The 22,227-nt window shown below is 37.7% G+C and overlaps 1 protein-coding gene across 4 annotated transcripts in view; it reads left to right on the forward strand.

Annotated features, from left to right (window-relative positions):
- The window catches only part of ZNF536 (zinc finger protein 536), a 349,390-nt gene that overhangs the window by 220,001 nt on the left and 107,162 nt on the right, over positions 1-22,227 (forward strand). For all 4 annotated transcript variants that reach the window (XM_062604933.1, XM_062604932.1, XM_062604935.1 and 1 more), the window contains one exon: positions 10,400-11,983. In XM_062604933.1, the coding sequence (XP_062460917.1) occupies positions 10,400-11,983 (1,584 nt within the window). The remainder of the gene's footprint in view (positions 1-10,399; positions 11,984-22,227) is intronic.

The raw sequence follows: 22,227 nt of genomic DNA on the forward strand, positions 1-22,227 counted from the left end.
TTTAAATTAAAATACCTTGTTTGCTTAGAAGTATATATGTGCATGGTAAAGTTCATGTAGAGACACAGTATATGTTTAAGACTTACTCTATCCATAGTTAAAATCTGACGTACAGTGTTGATATCCATCCAATTTGTGTCCAGTATGATACAGTTTTCTTCCAAGACTTAGGTATTGTGGTAGGCTTTGGGACAGTATGCAAAACTGGACATTTAGGAGACTTCTCTTTGGAAACAGACATAGTGAACATTGTAATTGTGAAGTCATTCTCATTTTAAACCATTTAAAATTAATTTCAAAATTTTCCTGCTGCTTTTCCAATTGAAAGGTAAAATAAATTACATGAATACTTTCCAGTTGTACGTCCACCTTGAAAAACTCCACTTTCACTGAAGTACCAGATAAGCAGTATTTTTCTCCTTTCCCAAAATAAGCAGTCATGTTTCTGCCATGTGCTTGCACAGATATAATATACTTAGTATTTGGATTGCAAATATAAGGCCTGATTTTAAAAAAATTGAAGGCTGAAAATTATTTCAAGAAAAACATGTCACTGTTGAGATGCGAAAGCTCATTCATTGTATTTTTTTTTTTCTTCTTTTCCTGGATTGTGGATTAGGAGTGTATATTCCACACTGGTTTGATCTGAATTTTAAAATTTGGCACCCTAAGATAGCTTTGTCTGATTGGATTGCAGGGCAGGAGTATTCTTTCCCCTGTGCTGGACTTTGTGAAAACCCTATTTATGTGCTCTATTTGTGTGCTTCCTAATGTAATAAAAATAAATAAATGATAGTTGTTTTATTGGAAAATCTTGTAAATACTAGTTTTAAACAGTTTGACATTTTTACTGTTGGAGAAGCAAAGGAAAATTCTTTAAAATGACCTGAGGATATCTACCTCTCACGTTTGCTTTATTATATAGTGGTCATTTTGTTCTTGTTTTAAAGATGGCAGCAATTATGCACTTGGTATTTGTGGCTTAGAACTAGTAGAAAGTAAATTAATTGCAATGGAAATAGTCCATAAAACTTGCATATTAAAACTGACTAAACAAAATTAAAACAAGGAAAAATAAACCATGTATAAAATAACAACAAAAAAGAAAACATCATACAGACTGTTGAAACAACATTCACAATATATTTGAAAACCATTCTCATTTAAAAATAGATAAAGATCAATTTCCATTAGGTTGAGAACAAAATATTAGTAAATAACGAGAAGTGTATGTTTAAATGGAGCAATATTTTGCATATTGGAAATAATCCTAATAAATATTATAAAAATGTAAATTGGCAAATTACTAGAGTTATTAAATAGAAATTAAGTTGCTTTTCAGTAAATGGAAATGATGTAATAGGTACCAGTTATTAAACAAATACTGGTTACTTCATACTTACCAGGGACAGTTTTCTGCCTTTTATGTCACACTGCCTTTATTGTATGCCTGGATCATATAACTGACTGATAAAAAACACTTATACTGTGTTTCTCCACTACATTAACTCAATTACCGTTCTTGTTCTCACAGCACCTGTTTGTTAGAGATGAGCTCAAGCAGTTCAGCAGAAGTCAGGTTCCTTTGAACATCTGTGTGTTTGGAGCCACATGAGTAGGTTGGTTCGGTACGCATGCCAAGGCAAGACCCAACGTCTGATCCAGCCAGGAGGTGCTTCTGTGGCACTTGGCCCAAGAAGGCTAGAGAAGCTGTCCATAGGACGAGGAAACTGTGCTCTATTTTAGAAGAATTAGCTAGTGTCCTGGGTGGCTTTTTATTTGTCAGCTATTTAATGGTTGCAACCTTCTCCACACTGAGTCTCCATTTCTGTGTAGTTTGCTATCACATAATAAGCTTTTGAAGAAAAAGTAAATAAAATCAAGGTTTTATTTAGCATGTTGAGTCGAGTTCCAACACACAATTGTAGATTTTTCTTCTTATCTATTCCAACGATATTCAGCCAGGAAGAGCTTTAAGGGGAAGATAGTAAGATAAGATTTCTGAGTGTTCCTATATGATAACAAGAAAAGGGCATAATTATGTGAAATTAGTTTCTCCTTTCTTGCTCTAAAAGCAGTTGAAGGATGAGACAGTTCCTTAGTACAGCTCTGGCGAGAAGAGAGGAACGATCGTCTGGGAAAAAATGCTTCAGACCCTTGGGGCTTAGAAAAGACAGAACTCTTGTAGCCCATCCTGGATGACTTTTTTTAGTTGACCAGTGGATAATGACAGACTATGGTCCTATTTCTTCAGGGCTACCTACCTCAACTCACACGACCTCACTGTGTGAAGAGATGCAGAAATAAGGCTAAATAATGTGTATGCACCCCTAGCACATAGTAGACATGTGGGTGGACTGGCCCTTTTGTGATTCAGCTTCCTGCTTATAAAATAGTGTGTAATAAAGCTGAAAAGTTTATAACACTGAAGATTAAGAGATACTCAGACTTTGTGAAAAAGAAAGCCATCTAGACATCTCAGCCCCATAATGTGCCATAAGCAGATGCTTGCAGAGTTTCTATATTTCCCCTCTAGCAGCAGCAATTTAAGGTTACTTCATTCAGGGAACTTAGCAACATCTTTGTGTTCTTGAGCACTCTCAATTCTCTCTGAAATAAAATCAGTGGTTCAGTTTTTAGCTTACATGCCGAGGTCATTGGACTGCACAGAAGCAGTGTAAAAAAAAAAATGTCTTCTGTTCTACCTTTGACAAGGAACACGTTATGTAGGACACAGTTTCAGAGTTGCTCTAGCACCGCTTTACACTTTGCATTAGCATTCAAAAGCTACTGCAGACATAGACTAGTTTGGGTTGGTGTGGTCATTAGGTGCTCAGGTGTATTCCCAGCCTGACTGGCACAGTTAAATGCCTTTATTAAGGAAAAAATAACAATGTGCATGAGCATAGTAGAGCCCTGAAGAAGGTTTGGGTTGTGCCAAACAAAAGAAACCTAAGAAAGAGGGATAGGAAGAAAACACTTGGCAGGGCTGTGTCTATTGACTGAGAGCATGTTACGAGATGCATGATATATCTTAAACATATTAAATTTATCATATACATTTACAGTGAAATGTGACCAATTTTAAAACTTGCTTAGATGAATCGATGGAATACAGTAAAAATGGTGCCTTAAATGAATTCAGCTCACATTTTCTTCCTAAAAAAACCTGCCTGTTGCCATTGTCTGAAGGCACTTGTAGTGGGATGAGCAATATGAATAATTAAGGAAAATGGGTATGTGTGCTCCAAGAGGAGACAATTTTGGTATTGAACATCCTTTATTCTTATATTTCTAAGATGAACTAAAAGGACTTTTCATTTCTCTAGATTCCTCCAGATTTCCCATCCTTAACATTATACAGCATGCCTTTTCTCCTGTCTTAATGACATCCCAAACTTTTGTTGAAAATAATTGATTGAGTTTAAATTTCCTTAAAAGTTTAAGAGGTAATGTTACAGTATAAATTTCCTACCAAACACTAAGTAGGGAAATATCCATTAGTGAAATTAACTACAGTTTCTAGGTAGCTAACAATGTGCAGTATACAGTAGGGCATGGCTAATGAACACTGCAGTGGGTGATATTTCATTATACAAATTAATGCTCACATTTTAATGGGAAAGTCACATAATGAATCTCAGCTTCAGTGACAGCAATTAGAGACACAGATTGTCCCCTTCTGGACAAGGCACTGTTTAGCAATAAGCAGCTGTGTAAAAAGTCTTCAGGTTTACAACATATATATATGCTTTGGGGGAATTAGTGTACAGTTTATATTAATGTACTGAATCTTCCCTGCAAAGTAACAACTGTATTTATCTCTCTGTGTTTTAACTAAGTAAAGACATGTAAAGAGGCTAAATAAATATTGTAGATGAGATATAAATAAAGGAAAATATGTAATTACAAAACTTTATAAAAATTAAAATATTTTATTGTAATGCCTAGGGCACAATTGAAAAATCTTTAATAAACAGAGTCAAAGGCATCACAAGTCTGTCTTTTCACAGGGTAGGGGTAGTTTCATCTTATATAATAGCGAAAAACTACTAGTAAAGGAAAGTGGTAAAGACAAGAAGTTAACTAGTATTTCTGACAAACAGATTAATTGTGTGGTGAAACATGTGCAGGATCCAGAAATAATCCTACAGAACCTTTGATATTCCATTTGGTTTAAAAAGTGTGAAGTGAATGATTAGAATGATAAAAGAAATTACTGTGTAAGAATAGGCATAATAATGAACTAATTAAACCATACAGCAATTCATTTCTAAAATATCTGCTGCACAATGAATAAAATAGGTTATCAATAACTGTTTCAATGGTAAAATAAAAAATGCTGGAAAATGTTTTCAATATTTTCATTAAGGAGTATTCTGCAGAATTATAAGACATTTGATTTCATTTGCTTTGCATGAAAGAAAACTGTAGCTTGTTTAGAAATGTATAGGCTCAAATTGCAACTTGCATTGTCCCTGAGTGACTGTCAAGCCCCCACTGCTGGCTGCCAAAGCATGAGGTGTTGGGGTTCTTGTACAGATGCCCTGCCCTCACTGTACCGAAAAATTAATAGAGAAGCCACAGCAGTAAGTATAAGCAACTATTTAAAAAGTACAGAGATTTAATAAGGGGAACTAAAAGTAATAGTAAAAATATGCACGTGATTCTCAGGGTTATGGAGGACAGGGTAAATTTCTGTAGATCTGGCAGGTTTAACAATTTGTGTCTTGATAATAATGGACAAGAATGGATGAAAAATTACCAACCATAGTGTAGAAGACTAAATATTCTTCTGTTCTTAGAAAGAAGCATGATGGGTTTTATAAGTATTTTCCAATCATACAATTCCGCCATTAACTGATGAGGCTGTTATGCTGTAGCCCACTATATTTTAATGTTTTCTTAGAGTGAATGTGACTGGATAAAGTCTTAAAAATCCTGGCTGAAGAGCTCTCCAAATCATTAAAGTTCATTTAAAAAAACAAGTCTTGGAACATGAAGTAAGTTCTGGAGCATTTGTAGTAGTAAAAAACTCCTATCTGTCTATCCTGCTATTTCCAAAAAGAATATGAAGACCTTGAAACTATAAATGGACTATCCTGACATAAGTATTGGGTAAAATTACTAAATGAATTTGTTAATGAATTAAGAATTGGCAGCATAGTTGATACAGTTTTACATTATGCAAGTAGGTTTTATCACATTTCTTTCTTTGTGAAAGTAGCTTCTTCTATGTGACAGTCCCTGCCCCCCACAAAAAAAAAAGTATACAGAGATGAAGTGGCACATAAACTGGCAGTTCCACAGCAGTGCTTTCATGTCCATCTATTTAGTATTTCATTATTTGGAAAAGTATATAAAATCACTGTTGATAAAATTTACCAATGACACAAAAAGGGTAAGATGCTAAAAGTCATGGGGAGGCACTGACTAGTCACTTAGTCAAGTGGACTCTTTTCAACAATATGAGTTTTAAATCAGCAGAATGTAAAGGAACAAATACTAGGGGTGTTGATGTACTGGGCCTAGGATTATGGTAAAGAAGCAACAGATTATGAGCTGTTAGTTGACTTCTATAGCTATGGATGTAGACACAGTGTTGGACTGTGTGAGATTACTATTGAGCTGAAATTTCAGCAAAGCTTTAGTGGGCACTCATAATTTAAAAGGACATTCAAAAATTGGGAACGGTATTCCACTCAAGAGTGAGAGAAGGTGAGAGGTGACTGATTTACTGTCTGCAAGTATCTTCCTTAGGGAATTGACTTTTTTTACTAAAAAAATCTGTTTAATCCAGCAGGGGAAAATGTAGCAATGTTCAGTAGTAGGAAGCAGACTCGGGATGAATTCAAGCTAGAAATGAAACACACATTTTGAGTAAAGAAAATACTTAACCAGTCAAAAAGTTTAGCAAGAGGCATGTTGGATTCTTCTTCATTGCTGTGGTTGAAACAGAATATGTTTAAACTAAACCAAGTAGGTTTTGTTTCAAATTATTGTTATGATTTGATTCAGGAAATATCATGTGAGAGCCTTTGGCCTGTGTTGTACAGAAGATCAGACTAGATGATCATAATTGGCCCTTCTGGCTTTAAAATCTGTAAATCTATTTATAATCTGGCTGTGGTCTCCTTGCAGAGCCTGTAGCAGATAATTCCTATGACTGGTGTGATCACATTGTGTTCTAGGCAGGACTGGTGGCAGCTTGAATAGATGATACATCTGTGTTGTTTATACAACCTGCTATACAAATAGACCTGTTTCTACTGGGCAATGTGTCTGTTTCCAGGTATCTACCAAGCTTTTGTGCAGATCTTACAATCAACATTGAATTTTTATTGTTTTACTACATCCTGATATAAAATAGTTCTTGTGAGATGTCTTGTAAACCAGTAGATAGATCAGAATGTGATGATGTTGCCCAGATAAGTTATTCTCTATAAGATTTTTATTTTTTAAAAAAATTGCACATACTATAATATTCTCCCTTTTCACTCCATTGTGAAAAGGTTTAAAGGGATGCAAACAGGGCCAGAGAATTAGCAAGATCAAGATGGTCATTGCCTTTGTGAACAATGAAAAATGACTCTTGGATATGAAATGCAGAAAATTATTTTGAAGAAGTCTTGTTCCCTCACTCCTGCATGGCAACATTAATTTATATGGACTAATATTTAGTACTAAATAACTCATCCAGACCCTGCTCTTGGCAATATTACCAGGGTAGTCATTACATGAAGCTGAATTCTCTAAACCTTTCCTCAAAGTATGAGATACAAACATACAAACAGGTGGTCTTCTAACAAGAATTGTAGCCTACCTCTCCTGTTGCCTGGAGTATTTTTGGACATGTACTATTGCAAGTTGCTGATAGAACCCTGGAAATTAGAGGTTCTTGAACTTTTCTACTGAAATTGGTTTGGATTTTGATTAGTTTGGTTGAGGTTAGGTTGAGCTTTTTCCCACAAGAGCTTTTAACTCTATTTTGTTATTTGCACAGGGACTTACTTACACAGGGCATAGCTGGTTGTTAATTTGAATGGATGAAAAAGCATCTTAATATCTGTACAATTGCTGAATTTAGGAAATACTGACACACTAAATTTAAAAGATTCAAGGATGATTTACTCCATCCTACTCCCTTCTCCTACTGCCTGCCCTTGACATAGAAGCAGTTTATATTGCTTTGAAGTAAACTAATCACTGCCAATATTTGGATCTAAAAGAAAAGAGAGCTGTTTTGAACAGCTCCCTTTGAACAATGTTTTTTGGCCAGTCCTGTATTGTAAAGGTGGCACAGTGTGTTGCTACATGTTGAATCCAGTTTCAGACCCTCAGCTTTAGATCTCATTTCTAGGCATGCAAGAGGTGGGAGCACCACAGAGGCAGTGTACCAAGACTGGGAGAGATTTGAACTTTTTATCACAGTCTCAGTCAGTGTGTTCTTTCAGTTCAATGCTTATGGTGTCGGTGGTGAGCTGTGTCCAAATGTCCTCTGCAGAAAGACAGCTCACCCAGTGGAGAGATCTTTGAGCAAAAAATATATAGACTTCAAAGCTTAGTAATTCAGAATAAGAGTATGTCTGGTTCTTTAGACTGAATGTACTTTAGAAGTATAAAATATTTCTAGTATTTCATCTAGTTAGCATATTTTAACTCATTTTACCCATTTTTACATCTACTTACCACTTTGCACAGCAGGGTTTTATCAAGATCAGTGCAGCCTATATTTAAAACTTCTCCTGCCTGCAGAAGCAATAACCATAGTACCTGCAATGCCCGGACACTCTTTTTAATGGTGTCACTTGATGTGCAATGCAAACACACACTGAACTATCATTAGAATGAAAGGAAATGCTTAATATAATTGTGTTAAAGATTTCCATAAATGCATAGGGGATGCTGAGGAAGGGCTTTTCAATTTTAAGAGGAGTGAAAACTCAAAAATGAGAGCTTTTAACCTTAAAAAAGTCTGGTACTTTTTTTTCAGCAGTTGTGTCAGAGTTCGGTAGTGACTGGTGGGACAAACATCAGAGTAAGAGAAAACAGCTCAAAAATATGGCAGTATGTACCCACTGTAAAAGCGGCATTAATATTTGCCCAATTTCTGTCTGGCAGCACAGCTGTCAGAGTTTGCACCCTCCCCAGCAGCCCTGCAGAAATGCAAATAGACAGCCATTGTCCTCTCTCCCCTTGTCCTGGCCCTGCAACCCCTGCTGTGGGTGAGTGGGTGCTCAGGGTCCCACCTGGGTAAGCCCAGGCAGGCGTGATCCATCTCAGTGTAGTGATTCTTGCTCATCAGTAGGAACTGTTTTTGCAAAGCTCCCACTGAAATGCAGCCCTCACTTGGTGGTGGTGGAGTGCTAGAACTTAATGACATGACTGTGGAAGACTCAGAGGTTGCGCTGAAGTGTTTGAATCTGATTTCTTCTATTAAGTTGTGTGGACCCAGGTCTAAAGCATGAACCATGCTAATTGTTACTCTTCTTCTGCTGAACACCTCTTGTTTGAGGTGTTGCACTTTTCTCTCCTGAAAATGTTGATTAATGTTGTTGATGTATAGCTCTCATGTCTCACCATTTAGCTTTAGGATTATATTATAGATTTAGAGTTTCCACTGCTTGTAATTTACTTCATCCCCATTTAAATTGCAGCAAGTATCCAGTCAGGTTCCTGGTCAGTAAGCCTGCTCACGCAGTGCTACCGTGGTCATTTGAGCAACCTCAGTGATGGCAGGTGTCCCTGCCCATGGGAGGGGTTTGGAACTCGATGTTCCGTAAAGTCCCTTCTAACCCAAACCATTCCATAAGTGTTTATAAGTTTCTGGCGTCGCCCCTGATCAGTATATTCCTGCAATCAGTGAGAAGAGCAGCTTCCCAAGTATTCACCAGCCTTTCAATTGAGCCTGTAGCTTAAATAGGAGAAGTTTGAAAGCCTTTCAGTTTTGTTTTAAGCAGATTTTGAGGTTATTTGAAAAAAAAGTAACTTTCCAGCTGGTTCTGTGAACTACATATCATTATATACCATTTTTGCTGTGAAAGAGTTTTCAATTTCATTATTTCTGTTGTGCTTTTTGGAGAAGGCTTGCCTTTCTCTTTTGGATCACACAAGGAAAAAGCTATGTAGAAAAAAGAAAATACTTTCGTTGTTGAGATCCCTCATAGAAATAATTGCAGCTACTGACAGTTCACAGGTCTTTCAGATTCTTGTTACTTTTAGAGAGGATTTCCATACTTCTTCCTTTAAAAGGAACTCTGCATTGCTAACAAGTGGTCTGCAAACATTTAGGTATACGTTTGCTTAGATGTACATTCTTTTTGGGTATGTCTTCATGACTGTATGTGAGTATTTATTATATGTGTAATATCTTCTACCTCTTTTAAAGTATAGGAAGTATAGGAATAACACTAAAAGTTTAGTGCAGGATTCACCTATATCTTTAATTCATTAAAATCACCTTATATGCTTTAAAACTCTATTCAAGCTAATCCTATAAAAGCGTTTCTGGTAGGTTAATTGCACATTTTACTACTTGAGCATTAGAAATGCCATTAGCACAAATTTCAAGGACTGCAAAAAACAGTAAATAATACTAATTTCAAATACCAAAACTAAATATATTTTGTACTTTTTTTATTACTTGATTTCTTTTTATTTTATTGACTACTTTTTATTTTAACTATATGTTCTTACATGCTGCAATCATAATATAGTGTAATGATATTAATATTTTATAGAATCTGTATTTATAGTTCTTTATTTAGAAACAATGCAGTAGGTCTGCAGATCTTTGAATCCTTCTGGAATGGTGCCCTCCAAATAATGATAAATTACTTGTGCAGTATGCCATTTGCTAATTATATCCATGATTTACTGCAGAGCAAGACTTAAATCATTCATTTCAGTCTTGCGTAACAGTGCCATAAAATTTTTAAGTTTAAAAATGGTTTCCATGTGTATAATTTAAACAAATTTTAGAGCAATTGTATACACAAAATATTGCAACCATCCATTTGTTAAATTCTTTGCTCTCTTTTTTTTAAACTTGTACTTTTAATGATTACTGTGGTTGAAATTGTTATGCTTCATTTTCATAATCACAGTTTTTTAATTCTACAACAGTTTTCTACATGTTAGATTAAGAAAAGGATGGCTAATTTTGTGTAGATACCATGTCATCCCTGAATAGCCCCACATTCTGGAAACCTATTTTGGAAATATTCAGTTTATGAATTAGTCTTCAATTAAAGGCATTTCTTTTTTGAAAAAATGAATTATTAGCTCCAAGATATTCTTGTTTTCAAGCAGCTAATTTGTTTTTTTTTTTTTTCTTCACTCATCCATATACCAGAGTACGGTTAATTCTCTATATTTTTCTCATTATCCATATGTATAGGTGAGAAGCCTTACAAGTGTCCACATTGTGATTATGCTGGCACTCAGTCTGCATCCCTCAAATACCACTTGGAACGGCACCATCGTGAGCGGCAGAATGGAGCAGGACCACTCTCTGGGCAGACTGCAAGTCAAGAACACAAAGATGAGACACCAAGTAAAAGTTCTGTCTTTATTAGACCAGATATATTGAGAGGAGCTTTCAAGGGGCTTCCTGGTATCGATTTCCGAAGTGGCTTGGTCTCGCAGCAGTGGGCATCTGGAATGCTGTCTTCTGGAGATCAGCAAGGACAAGCAGCTGGCATGTCATCTGAAGTACCTTCAGAAAATATGAAGGGTTCAGACATATCTTCCAAAGGAGCACACTTCTCTGAACTTGGCCGTGCTTACCAGAACATGGTTGGGAATGGTGTGAACTTCCAAGGGTCTTTGCAAGCCTTCATGGACAACTTTGTCCGAAGTTCTTTGAAGAAAGAAAAAGAAATGAAGGATAAAGCTCTCTCAGATCAACTTTCAGCAAAAGCTCTGGGCTCAGATGGTGGTGAGGAAAAGATAAGCAGCAAGTCCTCACAGCGAAAAACAGAAAAGTCACAATATGAACCTCTTGACTTATCCGTAAGACCAGATGCAGCCTCCCTCCCTGGTACATCGGTCACTGTGCAAGACAATATTGCCTGGCACGGCTGCTTATTTTGCTCTTTTACAACTTCATCTATGGAACTAATGGCTCTCCACCTCCAGGCCAATCACTTGGGCAAGGCTAAACGTAAAGACAACATCATAGGGAACAACAAAGACCAATCTAGAGAAGCTCCGGCCCCGATTAATAAAGTGAGCTTGCTCACTTCTTCTGTGCAGTCCAGCAAGGAGACTGCAGTTTCAAACATGCTGAGCCAGCTGGACTCAGCTTCTGAGAAAATGACCCAAGGACAAAATAAAGAGACCCTGGGAGAGCAAAAGAACACTGCCTGGCCCAGCCACATGGAATCCACATTTTGTAATTTTACAACAACAGACTTCTATAAGCAGTTTGGTGTTTATCCTGGTGTTATTGGCACAGGAGCACAAAATTCTTGCACCAGTAATGAACCTGAAATAAAAAAACAATCTGAAGATGATCCAAATATTCTGCTCTCTGACTCTGTAAATAAAAGTGCTACTGATGACCTTTCTGACATAGCTTCATCTGAGGATATGGAATCTTCCAAGGAAGAAAACATTGAAGATGAAGACATTGACACAGAACCAGATGTTATGAATAAGCAGTTGTCTGCCCTAAAAAAAGAAAGCAGTGAAGGAGGCGATAACATACAAAGTGCAGTCACCTCACAACCAACACAAGGGCTCGTATCACCACTGCCGCAAGCTTCAGAAAAGCAGTGGCACAGTCAGAATCTTCTATCCTCCCATGAAACTGCACAAGGAGTGATGAAACCTGAGCAAGTTCAGGGTCCACAGGTCCTGGAGAAGCAGATGAACATGTTGTCAGTCCTAAGAGCTTACAGCTCTGATGGCTTAGCAGCCTTTAATGGACTTGCAAGTAGCACAGCAGCTAGTGGATGTATCAAGAGACCTGACTTGTGTGGTAAGTTTTAGACCTTCTTTTAGACCATTTCAGAAAACACTTGTGCAGAATCATGAAGCTGCTCTTTAAATCTACTTAGTCATGTTTGTTAGTAATACATTTTTTTAAATGTTAAATGCTGTGGGCCAAATTCTAGTCTTATATGTGGTCTACTCCATTGAAATCAGCAGTGCTGCATGCATTTACTTATACAAGATTTTAGAAAGAACTTGCTTTTTAAACTAGAGTATCAGCAATATAGACTATCTGTGCTAGTGCATATGAAGGGGATATTTACTGCTTTAGCATACTCAAAGGAGAAAAAAGTTTATTTTCATGGTAACTTGCAAACTTTTCAGTATTTTGATATAAGTAAGAACCCACAAAAAAACACTGGACGCTTTGCCAAGCAAACCTTGCTTTTTCTTTTTCCTTTTTTTTTTTTTATTTCCTCTTTTCTTTGAATTGGGGTGTGTTCAATTGCCACAATATTGATGAAATCAAAGGCCAAGTGCACGATATGTGTCTACCTGCGGTGAAAAGCCTGTTTTGTTTTGTTTTTTTCTCTTTTTTTTTTGTTTTTTTTTATGATATTTTTTGTTTTGTTTCAATGGCACCTTCACCATTTTCACTATTCTAACTAGCAGTTGTAGGATTTTTGATTTGCCTAATTAAGAATATGCCTTCAGGTAATTAAAAAACCAACAGCACACCAAACAAACAAACCCCCTTTTACCCTTATTAGTATCTGATCTACAAAACTGCAGTCTTGATTCCTCATATCACACATATCCTATTTGACAAAAATGAAAGTTAAATCTATTTGGAACAAATGAGAATGAGGATTTTATTTTTTTAATTTATCTCCTATTTTGTCAGCATAGTTTGTGCTTGAAAGAGATTTTAGAATGCAAATCCTATGAAAAGCAGTATCACTTTAAAAAGCAGAGTCAGCAAGCATCACAAAAACTTTGGTAATGCTTGTTTCACTTAACCTTCAAACCAATCAGAAAACATTGTCAGAGCTGAACATGCACACTAAAATGTATTCAAGTTAAAAACAAAAAAAAAAAGAAAAAGGAAAAAAAAAGAAAATGTGTTCAACAGTTTTAAAGCCTGGCAATTTAAAATAAAACCCTAAATCTGCAAACACTTAAGAGTGGTTTACCCTGGTTGACTTAAAGTTAGTAGGAGCTTTGTTTGACTTTACTACAATAGTATATGTGCTTAAAGCCATAAGCCTTTCTTCAGGCCCTCGCTGCATTTCCAAGTGTATTAGTTGGTCTTATGAAGAAGTCTGATTTCTGCTCACAAAGTTTATCTCATTTGTATTCTTGGAGCATTTTGGCTTCACCATATTGTCATTACTTAAACTGAATCAGGAGCCCAAGTATCTGCCCAGCCTTACTTGTAAACTTCCGTGTCTCAGTGCACTAAGAACCAATTCAGAGAGTTGGAAATATTTCCAGATTCTTCAAAATCAGCAGTTACATTTCTGATGTTTTGAAAATAGTTGAAAGTTGATTTAATTTGCAGCTGGTACTTGGGTTTAATTTTTTTTCCTCTAGCTGCGGAGTACAATCAACCAGTTTAAAAAAAAACCAAAAAAAAAACAAAACCAGAGAATGACTATTCAAACAAGTAAAAAATTGGAAAACCAAGATTAGTAGCTTTGTAAAAAAGATCTTTATACTCCTTCCCAGACATAAGTTTTTTAAACAACAACAAAAAAACCACCCTCTAAACTTATTATTGAAATGAGGTAATGTTAATTCCATTAGTTTTTTGTTTCATCTTCCAATCAATTCAACAGACATTTTATGATGGCTTGAGTTTATATGATTTTAAAGACTGTATCCCTTTCACGATCTCTGCCCAGTGATAATGGATTTGACTAGAAGTATGAAGGGATAAAAAAGCCAACAGAAGCTTGTCTGTTCTACTTTTTAAGCTTTTTTTTACTGGAAAATGCAGTGCGAGTTCTCCTTTCTCCCCCCTCCAAAAATAGCTGTTTAAAATTCTTCACTGACGATCTATTGAGTGTTTGCAGAATAGAAGTATTAGGGCTGACTTTTTAAATATATTATTTCATTTTTCTCAATATTGCACAGTAAAAGTGGATAAGTATGAACAAGCCCCGTGTCAGTATTTTATTTTCTATTAGGTTGGCTTGGACACTGCCCACTTGAAAGTAGTGATTTTTGGGGATTTTTCATGTTCTCAGTGACATTTTATACTGTGAATTCACTCTATCTGTGCATGCTAGTGTTGAGAATCTCACCTGATGTTTCTGTGTTTGTAGATTAGCTATCAGGAGCATCTTTGTATATTAGCCTTCCTTCCCTCTTGCACAAAGCCCATGACCTTATTTGAGGTTGCCTTTGTCTCTCCTACTGCCTGAGAGATCAGAAAACTTGAGACCCACTTCCAGCACCCAATTCCAGGGCATTATTCTTCTGTTCCTTTGTATTTTGGAAGACTCTGTGCATCTGCCTTTGTTTTTACAGCCAATGATGTGTGGGTTGTTGACATCTCAAGAGAGAACACTGGTGCATTGGTACACTTGATACAGTCCTTGCACAATCAAGACAGAAAGGTGTGGTGCTCTTTCCGCAGCCAGGATAGAGTGGAAATAAAATTGAAATAAAATATCTCAGCTTCATTTAGCTGAGATTGCTTCTTTGATTGGCCATGCTAATTGAGTTAAATTTCTGGCTGCCTGAAAACAAGCTGGGATTTCCATTGATCCACATGGATCATTTTTAGTCAGCAGATTTTACCTTGAGATAATGGGTTAGGTTTTAAGAACAAATCTTGGCACAGAAAGGATTTAATCTCTAAAGGAGAATGCCACCAGCTCACATTATTGTTTTGGAAGGTCACCACACATGGGGAAAACAGTCCTCAGTTTCTCTATATGTAGAATGAGAGAGACTGTTGATGCACACATCATCCATTTATGCTCCTACCATGCTTCAGGCTGTATGGATGAAAGACACAATTAGGAAAGAACCATAGTTACTGCATAATATAGAAATTTCCCTGCCAAAATGCTGCTGAGAAAAAACACAAATATTTTTAATAATTTTCCTTTATTTATGTAGGAAAGAACAGAAAGAAATAATAAAACACCATTGATTAATTTAGAGTTACTCCTGACCTGTACTTGGTTTTGGAGTCTCAAGTGGCTATACCTAGGGCCCAGTCTTGTTAATCTTTGCTACCATGAAGTTTCTAAGAAGCAGACATGCTTTTCCTTGCTGCTAGTCAGCCAGCAGCCCTGCATGGAGGGGAAGCCCAGGGCTATGTCTCCATGGCTTGGTAGCTGGCTTAAGCATTCGTCTACCCTGCTTTCACAGCCCTCGTTCATTTGAGAAATTGTGCTTGGAGGTTCTAGAACTACTTTGTATTCAAGTTTTGGCAGATCTGTTTTCCTTTCCCTTTATGCTCTCTTACTCGTCTTGTCTTCCCATATACATGTAGTTGTATCACAATAACGTTCCAAATCATTAATTTACATGTGATATGCACAGCATCTAGTCGTGACAAGACCCATTCCTTTCTTTACTTCCCTTTAAATTTCCCTGCTTTGTGTCTAGGATGGTAAAATTTCCCTACTTGCATTTTTTGCATGGGAAGTGCATAGGCTTTCAAAGAAGAGCTGGTAGGCTACAGAACTATTGGCCAGAGATGGTCCTGGGCGTTAGCTGGTTGCTTGATGGATTAGTGCTATTGAACCCACACTTAATGATGTCCAAAAGTATTAGTTCCGTGTTGTCTCTGTAAATCTAATTTGCTTCCATTCATGCTCACTTTCCTCTGCAATTAGTGCTGTTTTCTTCTGTGTAGGCTCCACCTCGTTATCCCTTCTTTCACTGTAGGAAAGCAGGGCAAGGCCCTTTGGATGTCTGGTAGAAGCTTTGGAGTTGTGAGCCTGCAGAAGCTGAGCACTTTCAGTTTCCTTTGGAGCAGAAAGCGTTCAGCATTGCACAGAATTATTAAAATGTTCAGCATTGTAACTTTATGAAATACCTTCCAAATGTGGAACTGCAGCACAGACAAGAGGGCTGGGCAAGGGGAAGATCAATTGTGGCAGATTATTACAGCTTTACTGTCACATAATTATAGTGCTCTACCCCAATGTTTAAATAGTGAATTTAGTTGTTGTAAATTGCTTATTGCCACAGGTGTCAAAACCAAAAAGATTATAATGCTAACCCCTTCAGAACTACCACCAACATATAAAATACAGAAAAAGATTTCTAATTGTTTATGGTGGCTTCACTTGAATCCTTATTGCAGCTCTTTAAAATTATAAAATCCGTATCAAACAGAAGCAAAAAGAAGCAATCTGTTTAAGCTCTGGGACAGCTACAAGGCAATGGAATACCACCCTACTGCAGCAAGTCACAGAACTCCTGCCCATTTAAACTATCTTGTAATGCACTCAAGTAACCCAGCATTTAGTCAGTCCTTCAACAGATCTGCAGTTGAAGGAGTAACTACTATATCTTTACCTTGAAGGCAGAATGAAATGATGTGGAAGTTTTACTGCAGACTGTGCTTTACCCCATTATGGTGATTTTGAAGAGGTTTCTCTAGTTTCAGTTAGGAGGTCCAAGGCCTGCCTGTAGTGTACGCGCTGTACTGCTGAACAGATCAGCACCTCAGCCCCATGCCTGGGTTTCAGCCGTGTTTTCGGATGTTGCTGTGCCATTTGCTCGGCAATACAAAACCAAACTCATATGGCTTGCTTCCTTTTTTTAATTAACTGGGAATGCCAGTGATCCAGTGAAGTTTGTGTTGCTGGAGAAAAGGGCTGGTCTGTGAATAGCACTGTATTTGCCAAATGGTTCGCTAGTCATTTCAATACAAACAAATGGATGGTGTCTGTAAGTCTGCAAACACTGTTGACATTTAGCCTTGTTTATGTTACTTTCCTTTTGCTGCATGTTTTTGGCTAGAAAAGATACTGTCTGAATTAACACTGACTTCAGAAGCAGAAGCTAAGTAGGACCCAGTCTTGCATCCCTTATTCTTGATGAGTTGGATTAGTTACATGTCTAAGGATTGCAGAATTGGGTCCTATGTTTATTGGACTTTAAATTTCACTGGTATATTCATGTAGCTTAATTTGATTGTATTTTGCGCTGTCAGAAGTCAGGTGTTGATATCACCATTCTGTTTACTGTTGAAAACTTTGATTTCTTACCTTTTTTCATGTCACAGTGTAACATTCCCATTCCATTTATGTTTCTGGAAATTAACCCCTAAAACATCTGATAAAACTGAGTGCTGAGCACCTTGTATTGCCAGTGAAACTGGAGGCATTCAGTCCCTCCCAGCTCCACATCTGAAAGGGTGATTGTGTTTGCAAAAGGAGGCCTTGGTATGTGCCTTGATTTCAGACATCAGTGGCCAGCCACACCAAGGCAAATCCCTAACACAGAAAGGCTTTTCTTTGCAGAGACAAAATAATGATGTAAGCTTAGAGATGTACGATTCTGCTCTAAGTTTCGTCTCCACAACAATATATTCTTATTGTTTTTGTCATATCCAGATCAAATTTAATTACAATTTAGGATTAGGCACAGGCATAGAGAAGTTTCCAGGTCTTTCCAAAGTCAGACAATGCTCTGGTTTGTGTTTTGGTTCAGGAAAATATATTCTTGTGTCTGAGGTATAGTATTTCCTATAACTACTCATAAACACAAACAATTTAGATATCCTTGTAAGTCAAAACTAAGTGTATGATTAATACATCTTATGAGGCCAATTTTAAACAATTAATTTGACAGCAATTATAATTTTTAGTTATAGGCTTTCAGAAATAAATAACCAAATTCATCTTTGTAGAACTTAGGATATCTTATTGCATATCTGGATTCTCTGAGGTTTGCTCCCACCTACCTATATACCTATAGTGATGGGGATGAATAATTACCTGAGGCTTATTAATTGTTTCAGGAAAGAAAAAAATATATACCTTAAGTGTAAGCATTAATATATGTATACACAATACATCCACAATATATAACAAACCATTGTCATAGTACAAAAATAGAGGTCCTAAATATGTTCTGTTATTTATGTGTTTGGCAAGCTTAGGGAATGGACTTTAGTATGAGTGAAAATTCTCTTAACATTTTTAAGGTTATTTATTGTCATTTCTATTTGAGTTTTTAATGGTCCTGTATTTTGTAATGCTTTAGCAGAAAAAAATACTGTAGTTATCTTTTTTCATATTCTTTAAGCAATATTTCTAGCTTAATATATTGTGCCAGGTTTTCCAATATTAACCAAGAAAGACAGTGAAATTCAATGAACAGCACTCTGACATCCACAATTTAAAACCTGTGATTGAAGTGAAATGTGTAAACTTCTAGTGGGTTATCATGTGCTTTGGAATAGAGTATTGTTGGAAGTAATTAGAAAATATATTAAGGTTTCCTGGTAATGAAGGTATGTAAGTTTTAATAATTGTTGCTTTCTGAATAAGTGTCAAACTATATCTTTAAATGTATATGGAGTTACAAGTTAGGTCATCTGAATGGAATGTAAAACAATACTAAAATGCTTCAATAACTTATCTCAGTGTTGCTAATAAAAAAAAGCTGTTAACCATTAGCGCAGTTTTGAGTCATTTTGTTAATTCGCTCAAGAAAACTCTCGAGAAAACCTTTTGGTAGACCAAAAACCACTCATGAGATTCACAATTGTTTGATGCTTTGAGAGGCAAACTCTTCAAAGCTACTTGTTGGCCTTGTAAAGGGTATTTAATAAAAATGTAGCCTTCTGAAAGATGTGGTTTGTCACTAGAACAATGCCACGTACCGTTAGGCAGGTATATAAAGGGGGGGCATCAGACTTGTTTCCTCCATACCAGAAAAATATCTTGGGAATATGGGACCTGTTTCTCCTCTGTCACTATTAAAATCCAGCAGAAATTCTTATGGAGGCCACTGGGTTAAAAATGAGTAATACGGGGATGGATTAAGTATGTCAGTATTAGTGCCTGGCTGCCTGGCCAGGGTGAGATACATATTTGGGTCTAGCTCTGCAGCTGGAAATAGAGCCTCAGTGTGTAATGGGTGTACAGTGCCTAGCCCTGCAGAGAAATGCCAGGTGCATACAGTCCCTGAGAGATCTTTCTTGGTTAATTTTGCCTAGCCTTACATTAAGTCACAGCCTTCAGAACTGCAGATGGCACTGAACTCTTGGTTTGATTTCCCATGGGAAGGGTGTCCTGAGTGCAACCTCCCTCCTTAGACCTGCAAGCCATCCACCTGAGTAAAGCAAGCACAGAGCAACCAGTCCCATCAGGCCCATTAGTCTCACTCAGGCCTATGATAAGTGTTTCCAAGATGGAACCCATTACAGATGGCCTGCTGGTTGATGCACAGCTGAGGATGCAATGGAAGGCAAACATGACCAAGGCTCCCAGTGTCACATCTTCATTAATGCTGTTAGATTTTAATAGCATATTGGTACTTTTTATTTATTCCACCAAAACACTGAGTCAGGACCTGACATTTTAGTGTTATGTGTCATACTGAGAAAAATCTGTAGTTCAGCAGTAGGACAATTATATTATTTTGGAAGGGCTAGAATTAATACAGCATTTGCGAGACAACTGTAACATTTATCCAGACTCAGTGTGAGATTGTTCTTCCTTTTATTTGGAGAGCACTTCCAAAAAAGTATCAACTAGGAGCAAAAAGAAAAAAAGATGAGAGAAAGTGTCAATTATGAATCCATTTAACCCCCATAGGGTATCTCATCTTGTGTAATACCGCTGGCTGTTACATGCCTAAACTTCTATGCAGTGAGCTGTGAATATAGTCCTTATTGTCCTGTGGGCAATATGACTAAGGAAAAAAAAATCTCCATAACACAATGGAGCATTTGTCCGAACAGCGTAACCTAAGGTCCATAACATCAAATCTAAAGTTGTAATTATACAGCTGCAGTCACACCACTCAAGTGAAGGCTGTGTCAGCACTTGTATTCTATAAGAAATCCTGTTTTAAAGGGTTGATGAGTCATATGCAAAAAACATTTCTCACTAAACAATTGTTCTGGTTGTTCTGAAGCGATGTCTAGGTACAGGCCTTTCCCCAGTAAGATGTGGTCATGTCTTTTGCAATATGCCATGGCTTATTAACTGGGCAGCTTATTTTGTTAATGAATGTACCTTTTCCAAGCTAGGAATTTACCTACAAGGTTTGGGGTGTTGTGCATTTTTATTATTGTCAAAACCAACTAGTGAGGAGAAAGCCCAGAGTGGGTGAAATATTCACCAACAAGGATTATAACAGGTGAAACACATTCAGTGTGTCACCCCCAATGTTGATTTCAGTTCTTGGAGCTGAATTCTTCCTTGGAGGACTCAGTCACAATTTAATTTCTTTGAGATGCCTTGAAAACAAGCCTTTCAAGCTCACTGTTGCTGTTAGTGCCATTTGAAGTAGCTGCACATTTGCTGGCAAGGAGCAGACAGGAACCACAGAGGTGAACTAGGAGCACAACACATCCCTCCCGCATGGAAGCAAAAGGAGTATTCTTAGGACTGAGACAAAATGCCCCAAACCACAACCATTTTCCCACTACATGAAACTTCTGGATAGGTAAGCTGGATGTGAGTGACTTTGGCTAACAGATGCCCCGGCCCTGAGCGTTGCCAGTTACAAGCAGGTGCTCCTGAGGCCTTCCCCCCCATAAGGCACGCTCACCCAGCCTATCCCATTGTCTGTGGAGTGAGACGCCGTCCCGGCAGGTTTCTTTAAGCTGATCTCCTCTGATCTGGGGCATCTGTAGCGCCATTCCCTGCATAAAACAGCCATTGTTCAGACAGCAGAGCAACAGTGGGGTAGAAAATAGCCTGTCATGCTGGGGATCAGAGAAGGAATTGTTCCTTAATTATCTCTTACTGAAGGAAAAACTGAAGGCATATCCCGATATGGGCCATGACTCTGGCAGAACACAAGTCTTTTAAATAAGGTTTGGGGAGGGGGGCTCACACTCAGAAGCTGGCAGCCCTCGCTCCTCCTGCAGGTCTATGTGTGATCCGCTCACTGACCATGGGGAAAAAATAAGTTTGGATTCTCATTGTGAAGCAGAAAATAATAGTGCAATAATAGTACTTATCTCCCTGGTAGGAGTGTTGTGAGGATAAACTAATGCATTAATGTTTGTAAAGCACCTTGAAGATTAAATACATTATATAAGTTCTCACTATATAATTCATCATAGAATCACAGAATCACAGACTGGTTTGGATTGGAAGGGACCTTAAAGCTCATCCACTTCCGACGCCCTGCCATGGGCAGGGAGACCTTCCACTAGAGCAGGTTGCTTGAAATTCCGTCCAACCTGGCCTTGAAGGTCAGTTTATGAGCATTAGGAGAAAGGACCACATTACCCCTGTTTCTTTTTTCACTTGTCCCTTTGCACAGCTAGCACTGTTCTGGTCTGTGCCCTTGGTTTTTTTTTATATCCTTTAAAATCATCCTGTTACGCCTGTTGCTAGTGTTGGGATGCAGAGAAGTGCAGGTCCTTCCTGCCATGGGTAGCTGAAGACTCTGCTCTCCCTGCTGAGAGCTTGAAGAAGGTGACAGCTTTTGCCCAGCGAAGTCTGCTTCCATGTGATGCTCACTGTGATACCAAATGCACCAAGACGAATCCCTGGCACAACCAGACATCCCCAACTCCAACCAGCACCAACGTGTGCCCAGCGGCTGGTTTGTTCATCCTCTCACACAAGAACTGTTTAAGAACAGGAGGGTTTATGGGTGCATACACTAGCCATTGTACATTGGGGTGACAAAGAAAAAAACAACGAACCAGGAAAGCTTTTCCAAAGGATAGAGATGGGATGGCTCCCTCTTTAGTTGCCAAAATGATTGACAGCTGTATAAGGTCAGAAGATGAAAACCAAGCCATGGGGGACAGAGCAGGGAGGGGAGGGGGGCAATCAGTTGAATAAAAACCTGAGTGTCAGTGCTGGGGAAGGAGAAAGAGGGCATTCCCACTAGAAAAATCCTCACCCTCTTCTCCCCTACTGTTCGCTTGGGGAAAATGCTGCAGCTTAATCAGAATTATTTACAAGATAATGGTCCATTGTTTGTAGTAAGACAGATGCTGTCTGTGGGAATTTGGTGGTTTATGCTCTGTGCATTACAGTGCCATTGCTGTGTACAGATGGGATCACAGTGGTATTGTTGTTACCCACTTTTTGGAAATTTGGAGGATCCTCACCATGAAAG

This window comes from Pezoporus occidentalis, unplaced genomic scaffold (assembly GCF_034315485.1).
Source record: "Pezoporus occidentalis ecotype Australia unplaced genomic scaffold, CSIRO_AGI_Poc_V1 ctg89, whole genome shotgun sequence".
Taxonomy (NCBI): domain Eukaryota; kingdom Metazoa; phylum Chordata; class Aves; order Psittaciformes; family Psittacidae; genus Pezoporus; species Pezoporus occidentalis.